Source organism: Trichechus manatus, unplaced genomic scaffold (genome assembly GCF_000243295.1).
Source record: "Trichechus manatus latirostris isolate Lorelei unplaced genomic scaffold, TriManLat1.0 scaffold00046, whole genome shotgun sequence".
Classification (NCBI taxonomy): domain Eukaryota; kingdom Metazoa; phylum Chordata; class Mammalia; order Sirenia; family Trichechidae; genus Trichechus; species Trichechus manatus.
Window position 1 is genome coordinate 6,696,052 of NW_004443982.1, and position 25,983 is coordinate 6,722,034.

Sequence of the window (25,983 nt, forward strand, 5' to 3'; positions counted from 1 at the left end):
AAAAAAAAAAAAGGTTGAGAAGGGAGAGGGTTGACATGTTGTGGGGTTATTAACCAATGTCATAAAACAATATGTGCACTACTGTTTCATGAGAAACTATTTGTTCTGTAATCCTTCACCTGAAGTACAATAAAAAAAAAAAGACTGGAGAAACCCCGATAGTATGGCCCTCAGACACCCTTTTAGCTCAGTGGTGAAGTCACTTGCAAGGTTCACCATTCAACTGGGGATTGGACAGCCCCATAAAACAAAATGAGAGTAATGAGGCACAGCAGTCCATGGACAAGGACTAGAAGGCAGAAGGGGACAGGAATGCTGGTGATAGGGAACCCAAGGTTGAGTAAGGACAGTGATGACATGTAGTGGGGTTGTTAACCATTGTCATAGGGCAACATATGTACCGTTTAATGAGAAACTATTTTGTTCTGTAAGCCTTCATCTAAAGTGAGAATAGCAGCACAACTGGAAGAGCGTAGTCGATGTCACTGAACTGTGCATGTATAAATTTTTGAAATGGTGTATCTTTGGCTATGTATATTTTCACCAAAAAACAAAAAAAGGTCAAGAAGGGAGAGGGTTGACATCTCGTGGGGTTGTTAACCAATGTCATAAAACAATATGTGTACTACTCTTTAATGACAAACTATTTGTTCTGTAAACCTTCACCTGAAGTACAATTTAATAAAAATGGGGAAAAAAAAAACATGCTCCAACTACATGCTGTTTATGAGAGACACACCTTAAACCCAGCGACACAATCAGGTTGAAAGTGAAAGGATTGAAAACAATATTCCTTTCAAATAATAACCAAAAGGGAGCTGGGGTGGCAATCTTAATATCAAACAAAGTAGATTTTAAGACAAAATCTGTTAGAAGTGATAAAGATGGACATTATGTAGTGATAAAAGGGTCAATTAATCAAGAAGATTTAACAATCATAAATATATATGCACTCAACATTGGGGCATCTAAATATATAAAGCAAACACTGATAGAATTGAAGGGAGAAATAGTACTACAACAATAGTTGGACACTTCAATATACCATGTTCAATACTGGATAGAATATCTAGAAAGAAGATCAATAAGGAAACAGAGGACCTGAATGACACTATAAACCAACTAGACTTAACAGACATATATAGAACACTGTACCCAAAAACAGCACAATATATATTCTCCTCCATAGCACATGGATCATTCTCCAGGATAGACCACATTTTAGGTCACCAAGGCAAGTCTTCATAAATTATAAAAAATTGAGATCATACAAAGTATTTTCTCTAATCATAATAGCGTGAAGTTAGAAATCGGTAACAGAAAAAAACCTGGAAAATACACAAAGATATGGGATTTAAACACCACATTATTAAACTACCAATGGGTCAAGGAAGAAATCAAAAGAGAAATCACAAATTTCTTAGAGTCAAATGAAAATGAAAGTGCAAAATACCAAAACTTATGGAATGCAGTGAAGGCAGTTCTCAGAGGGAAATTTATACCAACAAATGCCTACGTTTACAAAGAAGAAAGATCTCAAAGAAACAGCCTAACTCAAAACTCCAGGAACTAAAAAGAGAAGAGCAAACTAAGTCCAAACCTACCAGAAGAAAGGAAATAACAAAGATCAGAGCATAAATAAATAAAATCAAAAACAGAAAAACAATAGAATCAATAAAACCAGAAGTTGCTTCTTTGAAAAGATCAATAAAATTGACAAACCTCTAGCTAGGCTGACAAAGAAAAGGAGAGAAGATGTAAATAACCAAAAGAAAAAAATGAAAAATTACAACTGACGTAATATAAATAAAGAGAAATATGACAGACTATTATGAACAACTTTATGGCAACAAACTGGATAACCTAGACGAAATGGACAAATTCTTAGAAGCATACAACCTACCCAAACTGACTCAAGAGGAAATAGAAAGTCTCAACAGACCCATAACAAGAGATCAAATTAGTGATCAAAAACCTGTCAACAACAACAAAAAAGTCCTGGATCAGATGGCTTCACTGGGGAATTCTACAAAACATTTAGAGAAGAATTTTCATCAATACTGTTTAAACTCTTCCAAAGGATAGAGAAGAAAGGAATATTTCCTAATTCACTCTATGACAAAAACATAACTCTGATACCAAAACCAGACAAAGACACCACAAGAAAAGAAAACTATAAGCCAATAACTCTTATGAATATAGATGCAAAAATCCTCAACAAAATACTAGCTAACAGAATCCAACAGCATATTAAAAGAGTCGTACATCATAACCAACAGGGATTTATTCCAGGAATGCAGGGATGGTTCAACATTAGAAAATCAATCAACATACTATACCACATCAATAGAACAAAGGAAAAGAACCACATGATCATCTCTATGGAAGCAGAAAAAGCATTTGATAAAATCAACAAACTTTCTCAATGAAACCCTAAAGAAGATTGGAATAGAAGGTAAATTCTTCAATATGATTCAGGGTATATATGAAAAGCCAACAGCCAACATTATACTAAATGGAGAAAGACTGAGAGCTTTCCCCTTGAAATCAGAAACATGATGAGGGTGCCCACTCTCACCACTTCTATTCAATATTGTATTAGAAGTCCTAGCCAGAGCAGTAAGACGAGAAAAAGAAATAAAAGCAATTCAGTTTGGAAAAGAAGAAGTAAAACTCTACTTGCAGATGATATGATCCTGTTGTTGTTGTTAGGCGCTGTCAAGTTGGTTCCAACTCATAGGGACCCTATGTACAACAGAACAAAACACTGCCTGGTCCTGCGCCATTCTTACAATCATTGTTATGCTTGCGCCCATTGTCAATCCATCTCGTTGAAGGTCTTCCTCTTTTTTGCTGATCTTCTACTTTACCAGAGCACTGGTGGCACAGTGGTTAAGTCTACAGCTGCTAACCAAAAGGTCAGCAGTTCGAATCCACCAGCTGTTCCTTGGAAACCCTATGAGGTAGTTCTACTCTGTCTTATAGGGTCACTATGAGTCAGAATCGAATCCACGGCAAAGGTATTTATTTTTCCTACTTTACCAAGCACTTCTCCAGGGACTGATCCCTCCTGATAACGTGTCCAAAGTATGTGAGACGTGGTCTCCCCATCTTCGCTCCTAAGGAGCATTCTGGCCAACTCTACTTTGAAGACGCAGTTCTTCCCCAGTCGTATTTTGAGTCCTTCCAACATGAAGGGCTCATCTTCAGCACTATATCAGATAATGTTCTGCTGCAATTCATAAGGTTTTCACTGGCTAATTCTTTTCAGAAGTAGACTGCCAGGTCCTTCTTCCTAGTCTGTCTTAGTGTGGAAGCTCAGCTAAAACCTGTCCACCATGAGTGACCCTGCTGGTATTTGAATACCGGTGGCATAGCTTCCAGCATCACAGCAACATGCAAGCCCCAACAGTACTATAAACTGTCAGATGTGTGGGGGGATATGATCCTATATAAAGGAAATCCCAAAGAGTCCACAAGAAAACTTCTCGAGCTAATAGAAGAATTTAGCAAAGTTACAGGGTACAAGGTCAACAAATAAAAAATCAATTGGGTTTCTATACACCAGCAATGAGAAATATGAAAGGGAAATTAGGGAAACAATTCCATTTACAATAGCATCTAAGAGAATAAAATACTCAGGAATAAATCCAACCAGGGATGTGAAGGACTTATACAATGAAAACTATAAAACACTGTTGAAAGAGAAATAAATAGAAAGATGTTCCAGTTTATGGGTTGGAAGACTTAATATTGTTAAGATATCAATACTACCAAAAGTGATCTATAGGTTCAACACGATCCCAATTAAAATTCCAACAGCTTTCTTTATAGAAATAGAAAAACCAATCCTCAGCTTTATATGGAATGGGAAAAGGCCCCGAATAGCTAAAGCAATGTTGAAAGAGAAGAACAAAGCAGGAGGACTCACATTTCCTGATTTTAAAACATACTATACAGCTACAGTAATCAAAACAGCCTGGTAGTGGTACAACGAGAGACACATAGATCAATGGAATAGAATTGAGAGTCCAGAAATAAACCCACACATCTATGGTCAACTGATTTTTGACAAGGGTGCTAAGTCCATTCGATGAGAAAAGACGAGTCTCTTCAATAAATGTGCTGGGAAAACTATATTTCCACATGCAGAATAATGAAGCAGAGTCCATGCCTCACACCATACACAAAAACAAATTCAAAATGGATTAAGACCTAAATGTGCAAATTAAACCATAAATTTCTTAGACAAACAAGTAGGGGCAATGCTGTCAGGCCTTGCTTTCCAGAATAGATTACCTAATATAATAACAAAAGTACAAACAGCAAAAGAAAAATAAATAAATGGGACGTCATAAAAATTAAAAACTTCTGTTCATCAAAAGACTTTACCAAAAAAGTGAAAAGACAAGCTACCGACTAGGAGAATATCTTTGAAAATCATATATCTGACAGGAATCAAATAACCAAAATATATATAAAACTTTAACAACTTAACAAAAAGACAAATAACCCAATCATAAACTGGGCAGAGGACTTGCTTGAATAGACATTGTCATGGATTGAATTATGTCCCCCAAAAAAGTGTGTATCAATTTGACCGGGCCATGATTCCCAGTATTGTGTGGCTGTCTTCCATTTTGTGATTGTTAATTTTATGTTAAAGAGGATTAGGGTGGGATTGTAACACCCTTTCCCAGGTCATATCCCTGATCCTATGTAAAAAGGGAGTTTCCCTGGGATGTGGCCTGCACCACGTTTTATCTTACAAGAGATAAAAGGAAAGGGAAGCAAGCAGAGAGCTGGGGACCTCATACCACCAAGAAAGCAGTGCCGGGAGCACAGCGTGTCTTTGGACTCGAGGTTCCTGCGCGGAGAAGCTCCTAGTCCGGGGAAAGACTGATGAGAAGGCCGACAGACAGAAAGCCTTCCCCTGGAGCTGATTCCTGAATTTGGACTTTTAGCCAACTTTACTGTGAGGAAGTAAACTTCTCTTTGTTAAAGACATCCACTTGTGGTATTTCTGTTACAGCATCACTAGATGACTAAGACAGACATTTCACCAAAGAGGACATTCAGATGCTTACAAAACACATGAAAAATGCTCAGCATCATTAGCCATCAGAGAGATGCAAATCAAAACCACAATGGGATACCATTTCACTCCCACTAGGATGGCTAAGATAAAAAAAAAAAGTAAATAACAAATGTTGGTGAGGATGTGGGGAAATTGGAAGCCTTACCCATTGCTGGTGAGAATGCAAAATGGTACAGCCATTGTGGAAAACAGTGTGATGGTTCCTCAAAAAACTAAAAATAGAACTATCATATGACCCAGCAATTCCACTCCTAGGTATATACCCAAAAGACTTGAAAGTAGAGACTCAAACAGAGACTAGTACACCAATGTTCACTGCAGCACTATTCACAACAGCCATAAGGTGGAAAAAATCTAAATGTCCATCAACAGATGAATGAATAAACAAAATGTGGTACATGCATACAATGGAACAGTACTCAGCCAGTAAGAGAAATGAAGTCTTGATACATGCTACAATATGGATGGAGCTGGAAGACATTATGTTGAATGAAATAAGTGAATCACAAAAAGACAAATTTTGTATGACCTCACTTGTACTAATAGACAAGAAAAGGCAAATGTATAGAGACCAAAGTTTATCAGTGGTTACCAGGGGCGGGCAGGAGGGAGGGGGAAAATGGGGGTTAAAAGTGATGGAAATAGCGCATTGATTAAGGGTAGAGTTGCACAGCCAATTATTGTAATTGCTGTCAATAAGTTGTACACCTGTAAAAAGTTGAACTGGCAAAAGGTGTATGATCTATTTACAATAGGAAAAAGAGTAGCTGCTGGGGCTGCTTACATACAACCAAAAACCTCATGGGATTTGGTTTCTTGGTTTAGAGGTTTAGGGTTATGGTTTCATGGGATATCCCAGTTAATTGGCCTAATGACATGTTTAGTACCTCAGCTGTACCTCCTAGTTTGATGCATAGTGCCTGGGGTCTTAAAAGCTTGCAAGCAGCCATCCAAGGCACAACAATTGGTCTCTATTCACCGGGAACAACTGAGAAAGAAGGAGAGTCAGGACTAGGAGAAGGAAATGGAATGTGTGGCTAATTGCCTCCATGAACAACTGCCTCCTTTGCCATGCGACCAGAAGAACAGGATGGTGCCCAGCTACCATTACTAAACATTTTGATCAAAGATTCCATAGAAGAAACATGATCAAAAGGGGAAATGTAGAACATAATTTCAAATTCTCATGGAATCCAAACTTTCTTGAGCCATGAAGGTTGGATGAACCCCTGAAACTACTGCCCTGAGATAATCTTTAAACCTTAAACCAAAAATATCCCCTGAAGTCTTAAAATCAAGTAATAGTTTAGCTTAACTAGTAAAAAACATCTGCCTTGAGCATTGTGCTCTTTTAAGAACTATCTATGTGAGATCAAATTGACAACAGCAACTCAAAACATTAAATAGGAACCTTAGGGGGCAATGAATTTATGTCACTGGAGGAGGAACAACTCAGAAAAGGAGGGTGAGAATGGTTGCACAAATGGAAGAATGTAATCAATGTCACTAAATGGTCATGTAGAAACTGTTGAATTGGCGTATGTTTTGCTGTGTATATTCTCAACAACAACAAAATAAATATATAAAAGAAAACCAAAACACTGGCAGTACCAGGTGGGAGGAGAGGAGGGAGAGGATCTCTGAAAGAACTATTATTGCCTCTGGAGTATTGAAGAACGGTACTGAAGCTCTCCTAATCCGGGCCAGGCAGCCGGCAGTACATACACGGCAACCTCACAAGTCCCTTTTTTCGCACAATAGAAATGGGTTCCCATCCTCCAGTTTCAGCCTCTAGTTCCTAAATGTCGCCAAACTAGGTCAGCGATGCTCATATACCTTCCAGTTTGGACTTATCCTTCCATGGGCCTGTAGCCCCCCAAGTGGACCCTAAATAAACTATCAGCTAATTTCCTACCAGTTTTCAATATTTTTGGTTGTGTTTAAAACATATGTCCATGATTCTTAGTGTGTGGTTCCCAACAATTCTTAAGCTCCCAATATCTTAGATACAGAATTAAGAATTTAATTCACTCCAGACCCCAACTCTTCTTAATACTATGGAGTCCTGTTCATATGGAACTATGAAATATTCAACTGTGGGTGCGTATTTAAAAACCAAACACTCAGTTTATCAGCCAGCTACAGTGACCAGGTAGCTAGTCATGTCCTTTTTATTCTAGCTGATGGATTTTTGACAATGAAGAATCTTAAGCTGCTAAACTTCTTGGGAGTCCCTGGGTGGCACAAATGCTTAAGAGGTTTGCTGCTAACCAAAAGGTAGGCAGTTCGAGTCCACACAATGCACCTTGGAAGAAAGACCTGCTGACCTACTTGCAAAAAATCAGCCATTAAAGATACTATGGAGCACAGTTTTACTGTGCACACATGGAGTTGCTATGAATAGGACTTGACTCGACGGCAACTAACAATAAACAACAAACTTGTCGGTTAAAACTCTTTCCGCTTTACCCAGAGTCTGAGAAGAATGATAAGTGTGTGCCACCGCCTGCACCCCTGAAACAAGGGTAGACACTTGTTTATTCATAAATCAGAGCTATTTAAAAATCTATCCTATATGATAATAAATAATAGAAAACTGTCTTAGTGCAATGCATTGCAGGGTTTATAGAGGTTTCTGTATATCATGGTTTTGAGAAGCATATACAAAAGGTTTTTTTAATATGTGATATGTAAGTGTGAAGTCATTCCTTACTATTCAAATAATTCACCAATTCCTTACCATTCAAATAATTCACAAATTGGCTTTCACTTTTTTTAATGGATTATGTTTATTTACAGATTCAGAGTCACTCTCCGAGTTGGATGTATTTTATCTTTTTTGCAATAGTTCTCCTGAGTATTTAAATTACCAGTCAGGCCCTAACTGTAGCTGGTTAACCCACTAATAGCCTCATTCTCTTCAAAGGAAAAGTTAATTCTGGATTTACAGAGTCTGGATTGCAGTTGGCTCAGCTGAGGCTCCCCTGGCTACAGTGTAATAACTCAGGAACACACACTCTTAGCATTTTAATCATACTTTTTTCAACCTTTGAAGCTCGGGTGGGGGAGGGAAATAGTCAACTTCCTGCTGGCTTTAAAGTTTGAGAACAGAAGATTCAACCAAATGAACTTGTAGCCCTGTAGCTCTGCATCAATCAGTGGCCTTCCCTTCCTGTTCCCTTTTTCAAGTCAGGTAAAGGGCCCTGGGCCTCCCAAGTGGATCTAGGAACTTGCACCAGGGCACCTCACTTCCACTCTTTGAACTGCACTCGTAAATTTTTACCACCCTTCTTTCTTTAGTAAGAGATCAGTTTGTGGACAATAGTATGGGACAGACAGACTGGGAAGGCACACGGCCTGCAGTGATGAGATTCCCAGGAATAGACCAACAGACAGGCAGGAGTGGCCTAGACAGACAGAGGGACAGGGAAACAATGTCAAAGGGTAAGAGGCCCTGGCCCATCCCCAACAGCTGTGTCTGGGCATCAGACCCAGCTCGGCCCTGGGAAGCTGGGGTCTGAGCAGGGCTGGCAGGGGTCTCAGTTCTTGGGGGACACCCTCTCCTCACTCCCTGCTGTCCATCATTCAGTGGGCTGGGACCTCAGGGAGGTGGTATTTCAGGGGCTAGGGAATGGCTGGTCTGGACGGGCAGAAGGTCAAGGCTCTCAGAGGTGGCCTTGGGGAGAGCCCCGCCTGGGTGGTGTGGGGTTAGCAGCAGCACTGGGGGGAGTCTGGTCAGGTACCAGGGGTCTGGGATGGGGCCACCACTCAGCAGGGCCCGTGTCCAGGGCAGGCCCCCCACCCTGCCCACCACACCAGCATGCTGTAATAAATAAAAGTTTCAAGTAGTAAGTCAGTGTTAAGCAGAAGAGTTGGAGGCTCACCTCTGTATCCTGTCACTGCCCACACACTTGCACCACCAGGTGAAGCACCCTGGATTTACCATAAAAAGCAACTTCAGAGGTGCTAAAAGTTGATCCCGGGACTTAGCACTTCGGCTGAGAGAGCTTAGATTTCTGGGTATTCGGCAGGTTCCGTTATCACAAGTTGAATTACTTTCCAGCCTATTGTAACAGCCTTCCTCACGGATCAACCCCAGAACAAATGGGCCAAGAAAAGGCTTTAACCTCCTTTTCAATGGCAATGCATTCTTGTGGGATCTTCTCCCAGCATCCTAAACTGGAACCACCCTCTGTGATGATGTTAACATCTAAGCTTATCTGTTAACCCAGGTTAAGCTTTCTTAACCTTCCTGTTTTCACCTCAAATCAGTGAAATGCAGTGCCAAGGAAAACGGAAATGACTGACAACATTTACAACAATAGAGCCATTAACTTTTTTATTTTTTTTAAGGAAGCTGCTTAGGGGTAATGTTAAGAAGATCATTCTTGAAATACCAGAAATGTCAAAGTGCAAGCATTCCCTCACTGTGACTCTAAAGCAAAATGTAATATGAAACATTTGGTTTGCTAATATAGTTGCACCCCCAAATAGCCTAGAAATGTATAAAGAATTCTCATACTTTCAGTTTGAAGAATTAAGTGGCAGTGGCAGGGGGTGCCAGTTATACTTGCAATAGTAAATAATAGTTCCAGTCATATTTACTATGAAACAACTTTCACCTCAGGTAAAAACAGGGACTGAGTAAAAACAAAAAACAAAACTCTTGTTGGGGGGCGGGAGCAGGTAGAAGCCACTTGCCGGGACCTGGGCTGCCCATGATGAGAGCTGAGCAGATGACCCACACTCCTGCTCCCTGCTGCCCCACCCCAGTGGAGGAAAGGACCAGCCTCTCTGCTCCAGAATTCAGAACAAAGCCTCAATCCACATGAGTCATTCAAGCCCCAAGTCAGCCAATGCAAAAATCAAATGGCCATTAAATTTTCCCAATAGAATAAAATAAAATGTTTCCAATTTTATGATTCCCCACCCCCACCCCAGCTAAAATTTTCTCCTGTTTATTTTCTTTTTATCTCACTCAAGAACAAAACGAACAAGCTTCAAACAAGTTGTCTTAGGCTGGGTTCTCTAGAGAAGCAAAACAAGTGAAGTGAAACAATTTCACTATAGATTAGTAAGCAAACACAAGTAAATCCATGCTTACCTTGCTTACTGGATCATCTGCCCCTGTTAGGAATTGTACATTTAAAAAGAGGCTTTGATACTGCAGGAAGGTGCTGTGGGGTCGGGAGAGAGACAGATGCAAGCCGTACCTAGAAGCAGAATCTCTGCTGTGGTGAAAACATGTGAAATTGTTCACTACAGATAATCTGGTAAGCATGGTAAGCACTGTGCTTACCTTGCCTACTGGATAATTTGCCCCTGGGATGTATGTTTATTTTCAGCCAACCATTTCCTTTTTGCAAAATAGTCCTCTTTGCAATTCCTAGCAGCTGGGGGTGGGGGGTGGCACAGAAAGACAACAAAGTGTAACGTTTTTGTTGTTTGCACAATCAAATAAATGTATTGTTTTCCTTTATTCATCCTTGTTGGTGATATCCTTTATTAAAGCAAGAGGCAGCATCTACTTCTATTGCTTATAAAATCTATATAACATATGCCAGCTCTCGGTTTGTTGAAAGAAGTCTTATTTTAAAAATATTATCTTGACTTTAGTATTTCTGGCTCTTCCCATAGTCTCTCTGATTCCCTTTTTGTAAAGTCTGGTTTCAGTCATGGGGGAAGTGACCTCAAAGCTCTGGGGCATTTTTTTCCTCATGTTTATCTTATCTGTATGTATTCAATGACTTCTTTGATTTAGCCTCTCAGTTCACTCCGGGCGGGGGGCTGCTCATAACTTTTGTCAGCTCATCATCTTTACACACAAAAAAAGAGCCCACAGTCTTGAACTCCTATCTGTTCCCCATGCCTCACAAACGTTTCTGTGAGGTTCTATTTCAGGGCGAAATTCACACACTTCAGACCTTCATGCAAGCTTGTTTCTCTACTTCCAGCCTGCTGGTTACCATGACCAGACATTATTAATCAAACAATATGAATCTCCCAAAGAGGTCCCTATAGGCATTTGGATTTCAGGCCATATTTAAGGCTTCTTACTGGCTGGGCATAGGACTGGGCAATGTCACCGTGAGTCTGAGCTGACTCGATGGCAACTAACAACATCAACCAGCTGAGCCCAGAGACTGCCCTGAGTCCTCACAGCTCTCCCTGTGCCTTCTGGGGCTCCTTTTAACACTCCAAGAAGAATCTGTTAATATAACACTCACCATAAAGGGCTTAGATACTACAAATAAAAACATCTCTACCTCAGTGACTATTTTCAGAATATGATTCTACAGCAAAGCTCCTTGCTGTTCATGTCCATTTCAGGGGAGGGGAATCTGCTGAGTTGAAATATGCTCATAATTGAACTTAAAGGTGGTGGTCCTCTTTCACAGCCTCTTAACCTCCTAATTTAAAAATATTCACTATCAGCCAACACTATAATTTATTCTCAGCATCTGGCATGATGGTCTTTAATATGAACAAGGCCAGCTGCAGAAAATGTCAGACCGGGCTACTGGCCTGGTGCCTGCCGGGCTGAGAGGGGAGGGGGTGAGGGGGTAGGGGGAAAAAAGCTTAAGAACTCCAATTCTCATGAAGGCATCACTGAGCTCTCAACTTTTATCCAATTGAAACCGCTTCCTGTTCAGCTCCCAAATAGTGTTCCACTTCCCTGTGTTCCTGAACTTGGGCCAGGGCAGTTTCTTAGTCCCTACTGTTCTCATTCTATACTCCTCCTAAGCAGAACACTTCTTTCAATGCAGCGAGTTCTCTCAGTTCCACTACAAAGCAAGAGGATGAGAAGCCAGGAGTCCTCCCAGAGACAAAGTTTCATTTATTAGTTACCTTGTTCGACTGGAATGTCAGATACAAAAAAGCATGGCCAGTTTATCTTTTTAAGTTTCATTCTCTTCTGTGTTGCTCATGCTAAGAATAGGCTGAGAAGGGGCACACTGAGGAATTTTAGCCAGTTGTTTATAATGTTATTTTAAAAGCGCCACTCCCATCTACTCTGTTACATTTGTATTCGTGGGAAGAAATTCTCTACCCAGGCTAAAAAACCTCTTTGAAAACCCTTTGAATTCTGCCTCAAAAACTGCAAATGGCAGATGGGCACTTCTGCCCTTCCTCCCCTGAGACTACAAAGAGGGCTCTCTGGATAGTATGGAAAATGTATGAAGGGTTGTTGTTAGGTGCCTTTGAGTCGATTTTTGACTCACAGTGACCCCATGTGACAGAGTAGAACTGTCCCATAGGGTTTTTTAGGCTAAAATCTTTACAGGAGCAGAATGCCAGGTCTTTTCTTCCACAGAGCAGCTGGTGGGTTCAAACTACCCACCTTTTGGTTAGCAGCCAAACACTTAACCATTGCACCATCAGGGCCCCTCCTGTAAAGATTACAGCCAAGAAAAGCCTATGGGGCAGTTCTACTCTGTCACATGGGGTCACTATGAGTTGAAATCGACTCAATGGCACCTAAAAACAACAAATCTTTACAGGCGCAGATCACTAGGTCTTTCTTCCTCAGAGCCTCTGGATGCATTTAAACTGCCAACCTTTCGGTTAGTAGCTGAGCGCTTAACTGCTGCACCACCAGGGTTCCTGGTATGAAGGGTTAAACCTTATTTAAAATCAGCCTAATTTCCCCAGTGAGAGTCTCCTGAAAGAGTTGCTGTTCCAGTAGATAGGTATAATCCACTGCAACAGTACCAGAAGGCCATCTTCACAAGAAACTTTCTAAACCCTGACGTTACATCTAAGCGTGGTTTTGTAAGGAGATGATAATTTTTATTTCTAAATGTGCACAGTCCTTCATGATAATCATAGAAATGACATTTTCCAAATACATGTAGATTGCAAAAGGGCTAAGAAGCTGATTTGATCTTGGCACACAATCCGAGGTGTGAGGTAGTTATTCATCTTCTGAGATGAACTGTAGGGTCACAGAGAGACAGGTGCTAGGAGAAAGGACTAGCCAAGATGAAAAAATTATATAAAAATCCATGTTATAGAAAGTCTGAGAAACAGACACTCCAAGAAACAGCTAGCTGGTGGGAGTGAAAGTTGGTGTAACTTTGAAGAACTTTACCTCTCAAAATGTAAAAAGCATATACCCTTTGCTATATATATATATACATATATATGTATATATATATAAGATCACCCTACTGTAAGAATTTTTCTTACAGATACACTCACATGTATGCAAAGATAACATAAGGATGCTATTTAAAATATAGCAATGAAATATTATATGCATTTTACCACAATACCTCAGTATGGAACTTACATATGTTACAATATAGTCCTACAATGAAATATTATATAGCCATTAAAAAGAGTACGTAGGAAGATTTTCAAAGCATTAAGTGAAAAAAAAATTAAGTGAGAACGATAAATGCAATTCAATCTCATTTGTGTATTAAAAGTCTACAAATGTTTAAATTTGCATAAAAATTTCTAGACATGTCACAAGAAGCTTAGTGGTTGCTTCTAGGGAGTGAGACTGGCAGGAATTTTATACCCTTCTATACTACTGAACTTTTTTCCTACCATGTGCTTAATATTACTTATACAAATTTTAAAAAGGCTAGTTTAAAAATAGAGAGCACCTAAGTTTTCATCATCTGGCCTTGTTAGCCTTGACAATTACCTAACTTCTCTGAACTTGTTTCATTATCCATAAAATGGAGATCCTACCTGCAGCACAGAGCTAAGGACTAAATGAGACAGCATGCATTAAGCATGTAACACAGTGCACAAAATAGGCACTCAATAAATTCCACCTCCCGTTAGTTCCAAGAAACCTTGGAAATCCTCTAGTCCAACCTCGTTTTATTATTGGTAAGAACACTAAAGCCAAAAAGATTTAGGGACTTGTCAAGGTCAATCAAGTAGTAACCAGGAGAGCTGGGTCCCAAAGCCTAGATTCCTGAGCCCTAAACTGACTTCATATGAGCAGAAGAATAACTCCGTTCTTACGTTATGACCACATCTCACTTTGCAGGACCAGCCTCCTCCCCTGTCTCACTCACCAGACCTGATAAGTCTTGATTTTTCCTAAAAACCAAATCCACCGTTCATTGAAGCGGTCCTAGGAATGCACTGGGAAGGCAGTCCCAAACAAGAGCTCTAAGAATGTCTTGATCAAAGGCAGTGCTAATCTCACCAGGAGCAAAAAGGATTTGGACATAGATGTATTTTTAACAACTAATCACACCTTACTGAAGCCCAGCCACTCAGGTACCTATCTATGTGCATGTGTGCGTATGTACGCGCACACACACACACCATCTTAACTTCCAGCCCATTGGCTCACACACAGCCCCCAGGTTGATTTGCTACTAGGAGTTTAAACACATTTTGCTGAATGAGAAATTCTGTACAGGAGCAATGTTTAACAAATGCCTGTTCTTTAGCAGTCTGTGCTTAAGCAAAAGGTTCTCCTTTCAGTAATATTTATACACAAGCCTATATAAAACATTTGGGACTCAATATCCTGATTAAAATGGAATAACTTCCAAATGCTTTGTTAGAAATTTGATGGTGAGTGGTCATTTCTTTTTCTATTTGGATGATTTATTTAGAAAGGAAGCTTTCTGATTGCTGGGGCTGAGGTTACACTGCACTTGCCTCCTTTCCTAACTTCTTTCAAAGGGTGCATATATTTTGTCAAGAACAAAGACCATGGTGCCTAAAATGCCTACAGGAATAAAATCTTGGGGCCTAGCAAGGGCAGAGGTCAAAGGGAGACATGCTAAAAAGGACAGCACATCACATCAGTCTGATCAAAACAGTAGTGGATAGTGGACAATGATAGATTATTAGATAAGGAGCTACAGACAACAAAGCATTTGAAGGAATGTGAGATGGTGATGAATGGGGCCATGTATACTTTAAGTGAGACATTTTCCTTTCCATAGTAATACCCTACATCTACTTGACACTTCATAGCTCCAAGTTCTTTCACATAAATTATGGTGGAAGACCATGTTCACTGCTCATCAATAGCCATTTATCTTGTTTAGGTGGCAATGGACTCAGTCCAAGGGGTGAATCATAACTGGTCCAAGCCAGTGGTTCTCAACACTGCTGCAGAGTGGAATCACCTGGGAGAGCTTTTAAACCATTCCAATGCCTGAGCCCCACCCCTGACCAATTAAATCACTCTCTGAGGGTGGAGTTCAGGCATTGACATAACAACAACAACAAAAAAAAAAACCCTCAGGTGAGGAGGTCTAACCCAATCATGGTTATCCCATTCCCTTTTGCCAACTATTAGGCTAGGGCAGGGCACCTGACACAGTTCTAGCCAATAAGACATAGAGTTTGCAAGGGCAGAGAATTCTGGGAAAGGTTTTATAATCAGATTAAAGGAAAAGGAGCCACATGAGGGAAAAGCTCCCCACCCCTCCCCCCACCCCAGCACCCACTAACCAGCTTCCTTCCTTTCTGCATTTTAACAACCCTATGTAGTTATGTGAGGATGTGATGCTTAGAGCTGGGGCTACTACAATCTTGTGAAAACGGGAAGATGAGCTTGAGAAGGAAAGCCAAAAAATAGAAAGGGCCTGGGTCCTTGGTGACGTGGTTCAGTCACCACCCAGTCCTGAAAGAAGTACGCTGACTCCCTCCCTGCCAAGTTCCGGCTATCAGGTATGAACCATACAGATGTTACTTAGAATAATTCACATGGAGCCTCTCTTCACTACTGAGCTGAAGACATACACAGATGCCTCATGGAAAGGACAGCTGTAGAGTCACCCACTTTTCTGTGTAGGTGCTGTCAGCAGCTCAGGAATATGTTGTTGATTAGTTCAATAGCTGAAACATACTAATAATAAAGCTAAGTGTGTTTCCCACCCCAGAGTAGCCTCTAAGCCTAGCCAGGGTGCCAGGGATGCTGCCAGGGGACACCAAGGAGGACCAGGTAAGGGTATATTATAATGGAGAGATTATGAGCTGTGGTGTCTAACACTGAACCCTGCTCCACCCTCACCAGCCCAGATGTGACTTTGGGCAAGTTACTTCTCTTTGTCTTGGATGCCTAACTCAATGCATGGCACATAGCCCTTCAATAAGTATCTATCCCCTTTCCCTCCCCTTTCCCTAGAGTAGAGTGTGGCCGACTTTTGGAAAACCCATCAATAATGTTGTCTTTCTAGGAACCATGTATACACAGCATGCCTTCTCCAATTGGATTTTTTTCACTTTTTAAAATATTTTATTTATTTATTTTTGTTGTTGAGGATATACACAGCAAAACATACACCCATTCAACAGTATCCACGTGTACAATTCAGTGACATTGATTACATTCTTCAAGTTATGCAAACATTTTCACTGTCCTTTTCTGAGTTATTCCTCCCCCGTTAACATGAACTCACTGCCCCCTAAGGTTCCTATCTAATCTTTCGAGTTGCTGTTGTCAATTTGATCCCATATAGATAGACCTTAAATGAGCATAATGCTCAAGCAGACATCTTTTACTGTTGATGTTGTTAGGTGCCGTCGACTCAGTTCCGACTCATAGCGACCCTATGTACAGCAGAACAAAACACTGCCTGGTCCTGTGCCAGCCTCACAATCATTGCTATGTTTGAGCCCATCGTTGCAGCCACTCTGTCAATCCATCTCGTTGAAGGTCTTCCTCTTTTTTCACTGACCCTCTACTTTACCAAGCGTAATGTCCTTCTCTAGGGACTTGTCCCTCCTGATAACATGTCCAAAGTACGTGAGATGAAGTCTTGCCATCCTTGCTTCTAAGGAGCATTCTGGCTTCTTCCAAGACAGATTTGTTCGTTCTTCTGGCAGTTCATGGTATATTCAATATTCTTCACCTACACCATAATTAAAAGGCATCAATTCTTCAGTCTTCCTTATTAATTGTCTAGCTTTCACAAGTATATGAGGCAATTGAAAATACCATGGCTTGGGTCAGGCATACCTTAGTCCTCAAAGTGACATCTTTGCTTTTTAACACTTTAAAGAGGTCTTTTGCAGCAATTATTGTTTGGTTTTAGAAATTCTGTTCTGCATTTTCCCTCTTTTGATTAGGATTCTTCTATAGAATCTTTGATCAAAATGTTCAGTAATGGTAACCAGGTACCATCCAGTTCTTCTGGGCTCATGGCAAAGGAGACAGTTGTTCATGGAGGCAATTAGTCACACACTCCAGTTCCTCCTCCTATTCCTAACTCTCCTTCCTCTGTTACTCCAGGCAAATAGAGACCAATTGTGCCTTGGATGGTCACTTGCAAGCTTTTAACACCCCAGGAACTACTCAACAAACTAGGAGGTAGAACAGAAGTCCTGAACGCGTTATTTGGCCAATTAACTAGGATGTCCCGTGAAACCATGGCCCTAAACCTCCAAACCAAAGAACCAAATCCCCTGAGGTGTTTGGTTGTACACAGGCAGCCTCAGCAGCTACTCTTTTTTTTAAATTTTTTTCTGGTCATTGTTGTAAATATATCTACCACACAACTTTTGCCAATTCAACTTTTTACAGGTGTACAACTTATTGATAGCAATTACAATAATCAGCTGTGCAATCCTACCCTTAAGCAAAGTGATTCTTCCATCACTGTAAACCAAAACTCAGTACTCCATAAGCAATACCGCCCCTTTCCCCCTCCTTCCTGCCCCTGGTAACCACTAATAAACTTTGGTCTCTATACATTTGCCTGTTCTTATCTTTTTATATAAGTGAGGTCATACAATATTTGTACTTTTGTGATCCCAGTTGGATTTTAATAAATTCACTGATAGGTCATGGCACCGTAAGTGCCTAATAATTCCAGAGGAAATGTGGAAAGAAGGGCTCAGTCACCAAAGTGTGGAAGAGCCTAAAGCTTGCCCCCAGATGTCCCTGCAGCCCCCTAACAGACGCCCCAATGGCCTCCCAAACAGCAGCAGCAGTGTCTTCCCCTGCAGTCAATGTCACCCACACAGACTCTAACTTCGTAGAGGACAAAGACTTTTGTCTTCTAAGCCTCCTCTCTATTCTCATTACCTCATCCCCAGCCAGTACCTCACAGGGTACAGGCACTCAATGTAAGCTAAGTTTGTTTTTTTTTTTAAGTAAAAGATTTGAGGAGATTGTCACTTCTTAAAGTCATAAAATGCTGCAGCGTTTGCCCTGGAGAGGAGTTCCCTCAGGCCTGTGAAAGAGGGTTAGGGACCATTATGTTACATTTGTACATACAGGATTAGCAGATGAAAGGATCTTTTTGTTAAGATGTGACAAGTCACCCAGTGCCTGCCTTACCATCATTCACTCCAGAAATCAGGAAAGAACCCAGAGTTCCTAGCAATTACAGAAACTGACCAAGATCACCACTTGATTACTTGGAGAAAAAACAGTGTTAGTCAGCTTCAGAAATCACCCTGAAACCCTGGCTGTATTAACAACAAAATCCCTCCTCATTAACATCTTCAACCTTTGTCCTCAGAGCTTCACCCCAGGGGAATGCTGAATTACGCTATAAAATAATGAATGGAAACTGAAGTCACTTCCACCCACTCAGACCTGCTTTTCCTTCTCCTCTGGACTGCACAGTGCAGAAGGCTGTCCTCTTCCAGCTCACACCAAGTTTGGAGAAATGCATTCCCATGCCACTAACTAGACTCGTAAGGTCAGCATCCTGCAGGACAAACTCTTCCCTTAGCCCAATGCACAGTCCATACACTGGTCCAGACACTGAACACCTTTTGAGATTATTTAACCTCCATTTTAGCTTCTTAAGACAGAGGCTTTACAAACAGTAAAAGAAAAACTAAGGGAGGGTGGCTTGTTTCACAAAGCTCTTTCTGCAGTCACAGGCAAAGCCGCTACTACCAATCTAAGGTTCCAGCTCACAAACGGATGGGGTGGGGTGGGGGAAATCCAGATCTGAGATCTTGCTGGCATTAGAGGAAGCTGACCAGGCAGCTTTTGTGACCTGATGTGAAGGAGACAGGGTCAAATATCCTGCAAAGACACTGACCATTAGGAGGGGAGAGAGACAGAAGGGAGAGGAAGGAGGAAGGAAGGGGGAGGGAGGGAGATGGAAACAGAGAGGCCAAATGAGCCAGGGGAAAGCAAAGTCGATTCTACTCCACTCTACCAGTGCCTGAGGCATATAAATACGCAAAAACTGTTCCAAGAACGGCATGACTGCCTGCATGCTTGCTAATATAGAGGAAAGCCCAGGTGACTGTGCATGAGACAGAGACAGACACAGAGAAGGAATATGAAAGAGAGAGAGGAGGAGGAGGTAGGGTTACAGTCATCACTTTCCATCAAACCCTCATTTTGGCTTTCCTGTGCCTGCAAACACTACTGCAAAAAAGTCCCCACAGGACAGACTGGCATCAAAATAAATTCATAATCATCAACCTCACAGTCCCTGATCTTATACTTTTCATGATAATTCCCAGTCTCAAGTTCCCATTATGACTATGTCAAACTTACTCTGCTCTCAGACCTCTGACACTTTTGTTTTGCTCCCTGCCATTCTTAACAGATGACCTTACTTCCTACTTCATGGAGCAGGAAGAGCACTGGACTGGGAGTGTGGAGACCTGGGTTCCACCTTGGCCACACTTAGACAACCTCTCTCGTCTCAGGGTCCTCCTCTGAGGAGGCAGGCGGCTAAGCTGGAGATCCCAATGAATTTCCTAAACTCTGTGAGCAGATGGGCTTCCCTGCCCACTCTGACAGGTTGAGATGTGGAACACGAGCCCCTCCCTTCCCTCAACCCACTCCTCCCCGCACAGTCCCTTCCAGGCTCCCCGAAGACCCTTCTCCACCCAATCCTGCCAAGGACCACCTTACCCGTGTCCGCCCCGGGGGGTGAGAGTGCGGAGCTACGTGGCGCCCTCGGCCTCCATCTCTAGCGATACCTCCAAGTCCTTTGGCGGCTCCACGTCGCCCTCCTCTCCGCTGCGAGGGTAGGCCAGCAGACGCATGGCTGGGGCGCAGGCGGCCTCCACCTGGCGCACCTGCTCTCGGCTAAGGCGCTCCCTCCAGGCGTGCACTGCCTCGCGGGCGTCACGCGCCGACAGGTGAAAGGGCCGGTCGGCGCCGTAGGCCGCGCCGCGCGTCATATTCAGCGCGAAGGCATCGAGTGCGGCGAGCGCGCGCAGCCCAGCGAAGTGCAGCAGGCGGCGCAGCTGGGTGCGCGGCTGTCGCACCAGGTCCTCATAGCGCAGCCTCAAGTAGCGGCGCCGCAGCCAGGAGGGCGCACCGCGCGCGAAAAGCAGGTCGCGCAGCCATGCTTCACAGATCACCTCGAGTGCGCCCGTCAGGAAGAAATCGGCGCGTGGCGCGGCGGGCTGCGCGCGGGACGAGCCCCCAGGGCGAGCGCCCACGCCGTGCGCCAGCAGCACGCGGTGGAAACGGTCGCCCCTCTGGCGAGTGCGCAGCACCTGGATGCTCTCGCGCAGCAGCCCCTGCCTAGACTTGAGGCGCGAATTGTGCACAGCCCGCGGGTCGCGGAAAAGCTGCACCACCTTGAGGTTGAGTCCTGGGTCACGCAGCAGTGGCACCAACACACCCAGGTCCAGGAGGCGCACGTCCTTGATGACCACTACCGGGTACTTGCGGCACTCGGCCTCCAGGGCGCGCAGTGCCACGGGAGGGCAGCTGCGCTCGCAGGCGGTGTCCTCAACGAGGCCGACCTCGGCGCGGGCTCGGGGTGCGCCAGGGCACAAAGGCGGCGAGCAGATGACCTTGTTGGTCCGCCAGCGAAAGAGGGCGGCCGTGGTGAGGTTGGCCGCACCCGGGGCGCGCGCGGCGAAGTCCCCCGGCGGTGCGTATAGCCTCAACACGGAGAAGTCACAGCGGAAGAGCGAGCGCAGCATGTCGCGCAGCGCGCCCTGCAGGCTCTCGGCATCGCCCGGATATAGCGCCTGCCATAGGTGCCACATGGGCTCGTACAAGTAGAAAACGTCCGGATGCTGGTTAAAGAGTTCGCCCAGGAAAGAGGAGCCGGTGCGCCAGGTGGCATGCACGTAGATGTGCTGCTTCTGGCGAGACACCACCTCCCCGACGGCGCCGCTGAGGTTGCCCCGGGACCGGGGGACCTCGCCCGCGCCCCCTTCGGCAGCGGGCCGCGCCTCTGCGCCCTGCTCGCGTTCGCCAGCCGCCGCCGCCTCCAGGCTCCACACTCCCAGGCTGCCCTGCAGGCCAGTGCAGTGCCCGGCGCCCTTGTCGCCGTCGCGGCCGCCGTCCAGCACGGAGGGGACGAGCAGCAGCACCAGCGTGTAGAGCACCAGCAGCAGCGCGAACTTGCAATACTCTCGGCGTCGCCGCCTCCGGCTCTTCATCGTTCACGGAGCCCCCCAGAGCGGGTCGGGTGCCCGTCCTCTCCCCTGCCTCAGAAATCCCGTCCCGTGGCCGCTCCTCTGGCCTCTTCGGGCCCCTCTGCGCCCGGAGGAGCAGAACCGCCGGGACGTGCATCCACCAGGGAAACTTGGGAGGCGGCAGGCTAGTAGCGGCGACTCTGCTCTCTGTCTGCTCGGCCGGCTTAGAGGGCCGCCTATTGGCCGGCTTGGCAGCCGCCCCGCCCTTAACCCTGCAGCTTCTCCCCGCCTGTATCCGCCCGAGTTCGCTGCCCGGCTCTGCCAGATCCGGGCGGGGCCGCCGCGGGGTGGGGATGCCGGCTGGGGCTCACTGAGCCAGACCCAACCTTTCCCCAACCCCTCCGAAATCAAGTCTTCGTGAATTGACTTTAGGCAAGGGAGGGGCTCGTGTGTACAGAATGTACCCAATGACGGGACGCGGACCCCACCCAGAGAACTCCACTACCTCATTTGTTTTACGTCTGCTCCTGGGCCATCTCAGTGCTAGACAAATAACCACTCGCCTCCACGCTGTTTAGGTCAGGGCCTCCCGTCCACTATCTCCATCCAGCGTCTCCGTCAGCCCCAGACTGGGTGTTACTGAGTTCTGGATGGAAAACAATGGGACTAAGATAAAGATATACGACTGCACATTGCCATGGTGGTCCAGGGGAGGTGGAGGTACTACTGCACTCACGCAGTGCGTTTAATTGTTAAGGTCTAGCCTTCGTGAAATTGTGATTGTTGTGTTTCGTAGGGTTTTGCCAGCTGAGGGCCCTGAACATTTTAAAGACATCCTGAGGATCATTTTTACATATTTATAAAATGAGAATAATTTTTAGTGCCTACCTACCTTCTGGCGTTTTGAGATGGGGGGAAGGGGGAATCTTTGTTACCACAGCATAACCTAGCCTATTCTGACTTGCAAGACCAGAAGACATTTACAGAATCAAAGTGACAGGATGGTGAACTTTCTCAGGAGCACAGTTTTTAAAAGGACCCATAAGACGGACACATACCCAAGGATAAATGAAATATGTATATATATATATATATATATATATATATATATATATAAAACTCATACGAGGAGTGACAGAAAGTCCAAGAGGCAAATTAAGCTTTGTTGTTAGTTGCCACTGAGTCAGCTCTGGCTCATGACGACCTTATGTATAACAGAATGAAATGTAGAATTACTGAAATCCGAAAGAGAAACAAGAAGGATAATTTTTGCTCTATTTCAGCAGGATGATAAAGAAAGGAGAGCTTCCTCTCACCCCCTTGGGGAAGGTTTTGTAAGGTTAACAAAAGATTGAAGGCAAATCTACTCATCTCCACTAGGGAAAAGGCTGTTCAAATTGAGAAAGTAAGAACATATCTAAAAATCTTCTCCTCTGATCTTTTTTGTCATGGAAACTACTCCACCTCTGATATCACTGGCTCAAGCATCCTGCTTTCTGTCCACAATCCTTCTCTTTTTCAACTACTTGTTTGAATCCTCCCTATTCTCCAACTTCATTGACCACTATCCCCACTTTCTTCTCAATTTTTCCTACGGGGCTAAGAGACCATGGGCCATTATTTTATAAAACTCCTACCAATAACGTAAACTCCCTTGGACTCTATCTTTTCATTACTCATCTAGCAAAATCCCTAAGACGTAGCTTTTGGCTTTCTCTGTGCTTGCAAGCACTATTGCAAAAAGCTTCCCCACAGGACAGATTGCCATCAAGATAAATTCACAATCATCAACCTCAAATGGTCCATGAAATCTTACATTTTTTATGTCAATTCCCAGTCTCAAGTTCCATTATGACTATTTCAAACTTTCTCTACTCTCCTAAGACCTCTGACATCCCCTCTTTGCCATTGTTAACAGATGACCTTACCTCTTACTTCATAGAGAAAATAAAACCATCTTAGCCAATTTCTCAATTTCCCACTACCAGACCCACAGATCCACTTACCTCTGTAACCACCTTCTCCTTTCTGGAAAGGGTATTATTTTCTGATATTAATCTATAACTTTCATCTTACCTATGTTTTCACTTTTCCCTCTTCCATTTTAAGCAGGTAGGTGTCTCTGTGCTCACTGCTTCAGTGAAGGGATGTGGCTGGGGCAGAATGCAAAAGGTCCCCTTGGTGATTCTTTCCAAATGCCAGTAGTGGAGAGTGTGGTAAGTTTTAAAAATAACCTATCAGTTAACCACAGTGGTACAGTGGTTAAGCACTCGGCTGCTAACCAGAAGGTTGATGCTTTGAACCCCTAGCTGCTCCGTGGGAGAAAGATTTGGCAGTCTGCTTCCATAAAGATTACAGCCTTGGAAACCCTATGAGACAGTTCTAATCTGTCTTACAGGGTGACTATGAGTCAGAATCAACTTGAGGCAACGGGATTGTTTTTTTTTAATATCCATGCCCGTTTGCAAAGCCTTCCCACGTGGACTCTGAGATGGCCTTGTCACTGGCATTGGTCAATGGGACAGTAGCAAACATGACACAAGCAGAGGCTTGAAAAATGTTTCTGCTCTCAAGGATTGCTCTCTTGCTGCTCTTTGAGACCCTGAGATCTCCATATGAAGAAGCCTGGGTTAGCCTTTTGGAGGATGAAAGACCTCACGGATTAGAGAAGAAGCCAGCCCAGCTGAGCCCCAACACTACCCCATCCCCAGACCAAACAGCCTTCCAACCACCAGACAACTGAGAAAATATATCCTAGACCAGTGCTTCTCAAACTTTAATGTATATACAAATAACCTGGAATCTTGTTAAAATGCAGAAACAGATTCATTAGCCCTGTGGTGGGACCAGAGATTCTAAATTTCTGATAAGCCCCCAGGTGCTGCTAATGCTGCTGGTCTGAGGACCACACTTTATTAATTAAATAATTTACATATAGTAAAAATAACTCTTTTTGTGTATAGTTCTATGAGCTTTGATGAATGCAGAGTTGTGTAACCACCACAATAATCAAGATACATAGCAAACCTCTTACCTACCCTCAAATTCCTTTGTACTTCCTCTTTGTAGTTAACTTGTCCACCCGCCTCCAAAACTGGCAACCATTAAGCTACACTCCGTCACTATGTTTTCTTCTTTCCCCTAATATCGTAAAATGGAATCATGTGGTCTTTTGAGTCTGGCTTCTTTCTCTAGCATAAATTTTAACCTTTTATTGCTGCACTTCTTTTTACTGCTGATTAGTATTTTACTGTACGGATGTACCAGAAGTTTTTCATCCATTCATCAACTGAACAACATTTGGGTTGCCTTCAGTTTTGGCCCATTATGAATAAAGTAACTCAATCATTCACAAAAGTTTTTGTGTGAACACAAGTTTTTTAAATTTATCTTGGGTAAATACTCAGGAACGGGACTGTTGGATCATATGGTAAGTCTATTTTTAAATTTATAACACACTGGCAAACTGTTTTACAGAATGGCTATGTCATTTTCCATTCTCACCATCAATGTATAAGAGTTCTAGTTGTTCTGCATCCTCATCGGTACTTGTTATTGTCAATTTTTCAAATTGTATTTTAGATGCAGGTTTACAGAGCAAATTAGTTTCTCATTAAACAATTAATACACATATTGTTTTATGACATTGGTTGCCACCCCCACGACAAGTCAACACTCGCCCCTTCTCGACCTTGGGTTCCCTATTATCAGCTTTCCTGTCCCCTCCTGTTTCTCGTCCTTGCCCTGGGCTGGTGTGCCCATTTAGTCTCGTTTTGTTTTATGGGCCTAATCTTTGGCTGAAGGGTGAACCTCAGGAGTGACTTTAGTACTGAGTTAAAAGGGAGTCCAGGGGCCATACTCCCGGGGTTTCTCCAGTCTCTGTCAGACCATAAGCCTGGTCTTTTTGTGTGTGTGTGTGTGTGAGTTAGAATTTTGTTCTGCATTTTTCTCCAGCTCTGTCTGGGACCCTCTATTGTGATCCCTGTCAGAGCAGTCAGTGGTGGTAGCTGGGCACCCTCTAGATGTGCTGGACTCAGTCTGGTGGAGGCTGTGGTAGTTGTGGTCCATTAGTCCTTTGGACTAGTCTTTCCTTTGTGTCTTTGGATTTCTTTATTCTCTCTTGCTCCAGACGGGGTGAGATCAGTGGAGTATCTTGGATGGACACTCGCAAGCTTTGAAGACCCCAGATGTTACTCACCAAAGTAGGATGTAGAACATTTTCTTTATAAACTATGTTATGTCAATTGAGATAAATGTCCCCTGAGACCATGGTCCCCAGCCCTCAGCCCAGTAATATGGTCCCTCAGGGAGTTTGGATGTGTCTGTGGAGCTTCCATGACCTTGCCTTGGCCAAGTTGTGCTGGCTTCCCCAGTATTGTGTACTGTCTTACTCTTCACCAGAGTTGCCACTTATCTGTTGTCTATTTACTGTTTTTCCCTCCCCCCTCCCCTCCTTCATAACCATCAAAGATTGTTTCTTTTTGTGTGTAAACCTATTCATGAGTTTTTATAATAGTGGTCTTATACAATATTTGTCCTTTTGTGATTGACTTATTTCACTCAGCATAATGCCCTCCAGATTCATCCATGTTGTG

The 25,983-nt window shown here is 43.4% G+C and overlaps 1 protein-coding gene across 2 annotated transcripts in view; it reads right to left on the bottom strand.

Moving 5' to 3' along the window:
- Positions 1-21,682, bottom strand: part of CHST7 (carbohydrate sulfotransferase 7) — a 44,414-nt gene extending 22,732 nt beyond the window's left edge. Inside the window, exons 1-2 of one of the 2 annotated variants that reach the window (XM_023731895.1) lie at positions 19,920-21,682; positions 16,911-16,941 (exon numbers count right to left, since the gene is read on the bottom strand). In XM_023731895.1, coding sequence (XP_023587663.1) covers positions 19,952-21,412 — 1,461 coding nt within the window. In that variant the 5' untranslated portion in view covers positions 21,413-21,682 and the 3' untranslated portion in view covers positions 16,911-16,941; positions 19,920-19,951. Of the gene's footprint in view, positions 1-16,910; positions 16,942-19,919 lie in introns of those variants that run through there. The other variant, XM_004376908.3, reaches the window with a different exon arrangement.
- Between the last annotated feature and the right edge of the window lie 4,301 nt (positions 21,683-25,983).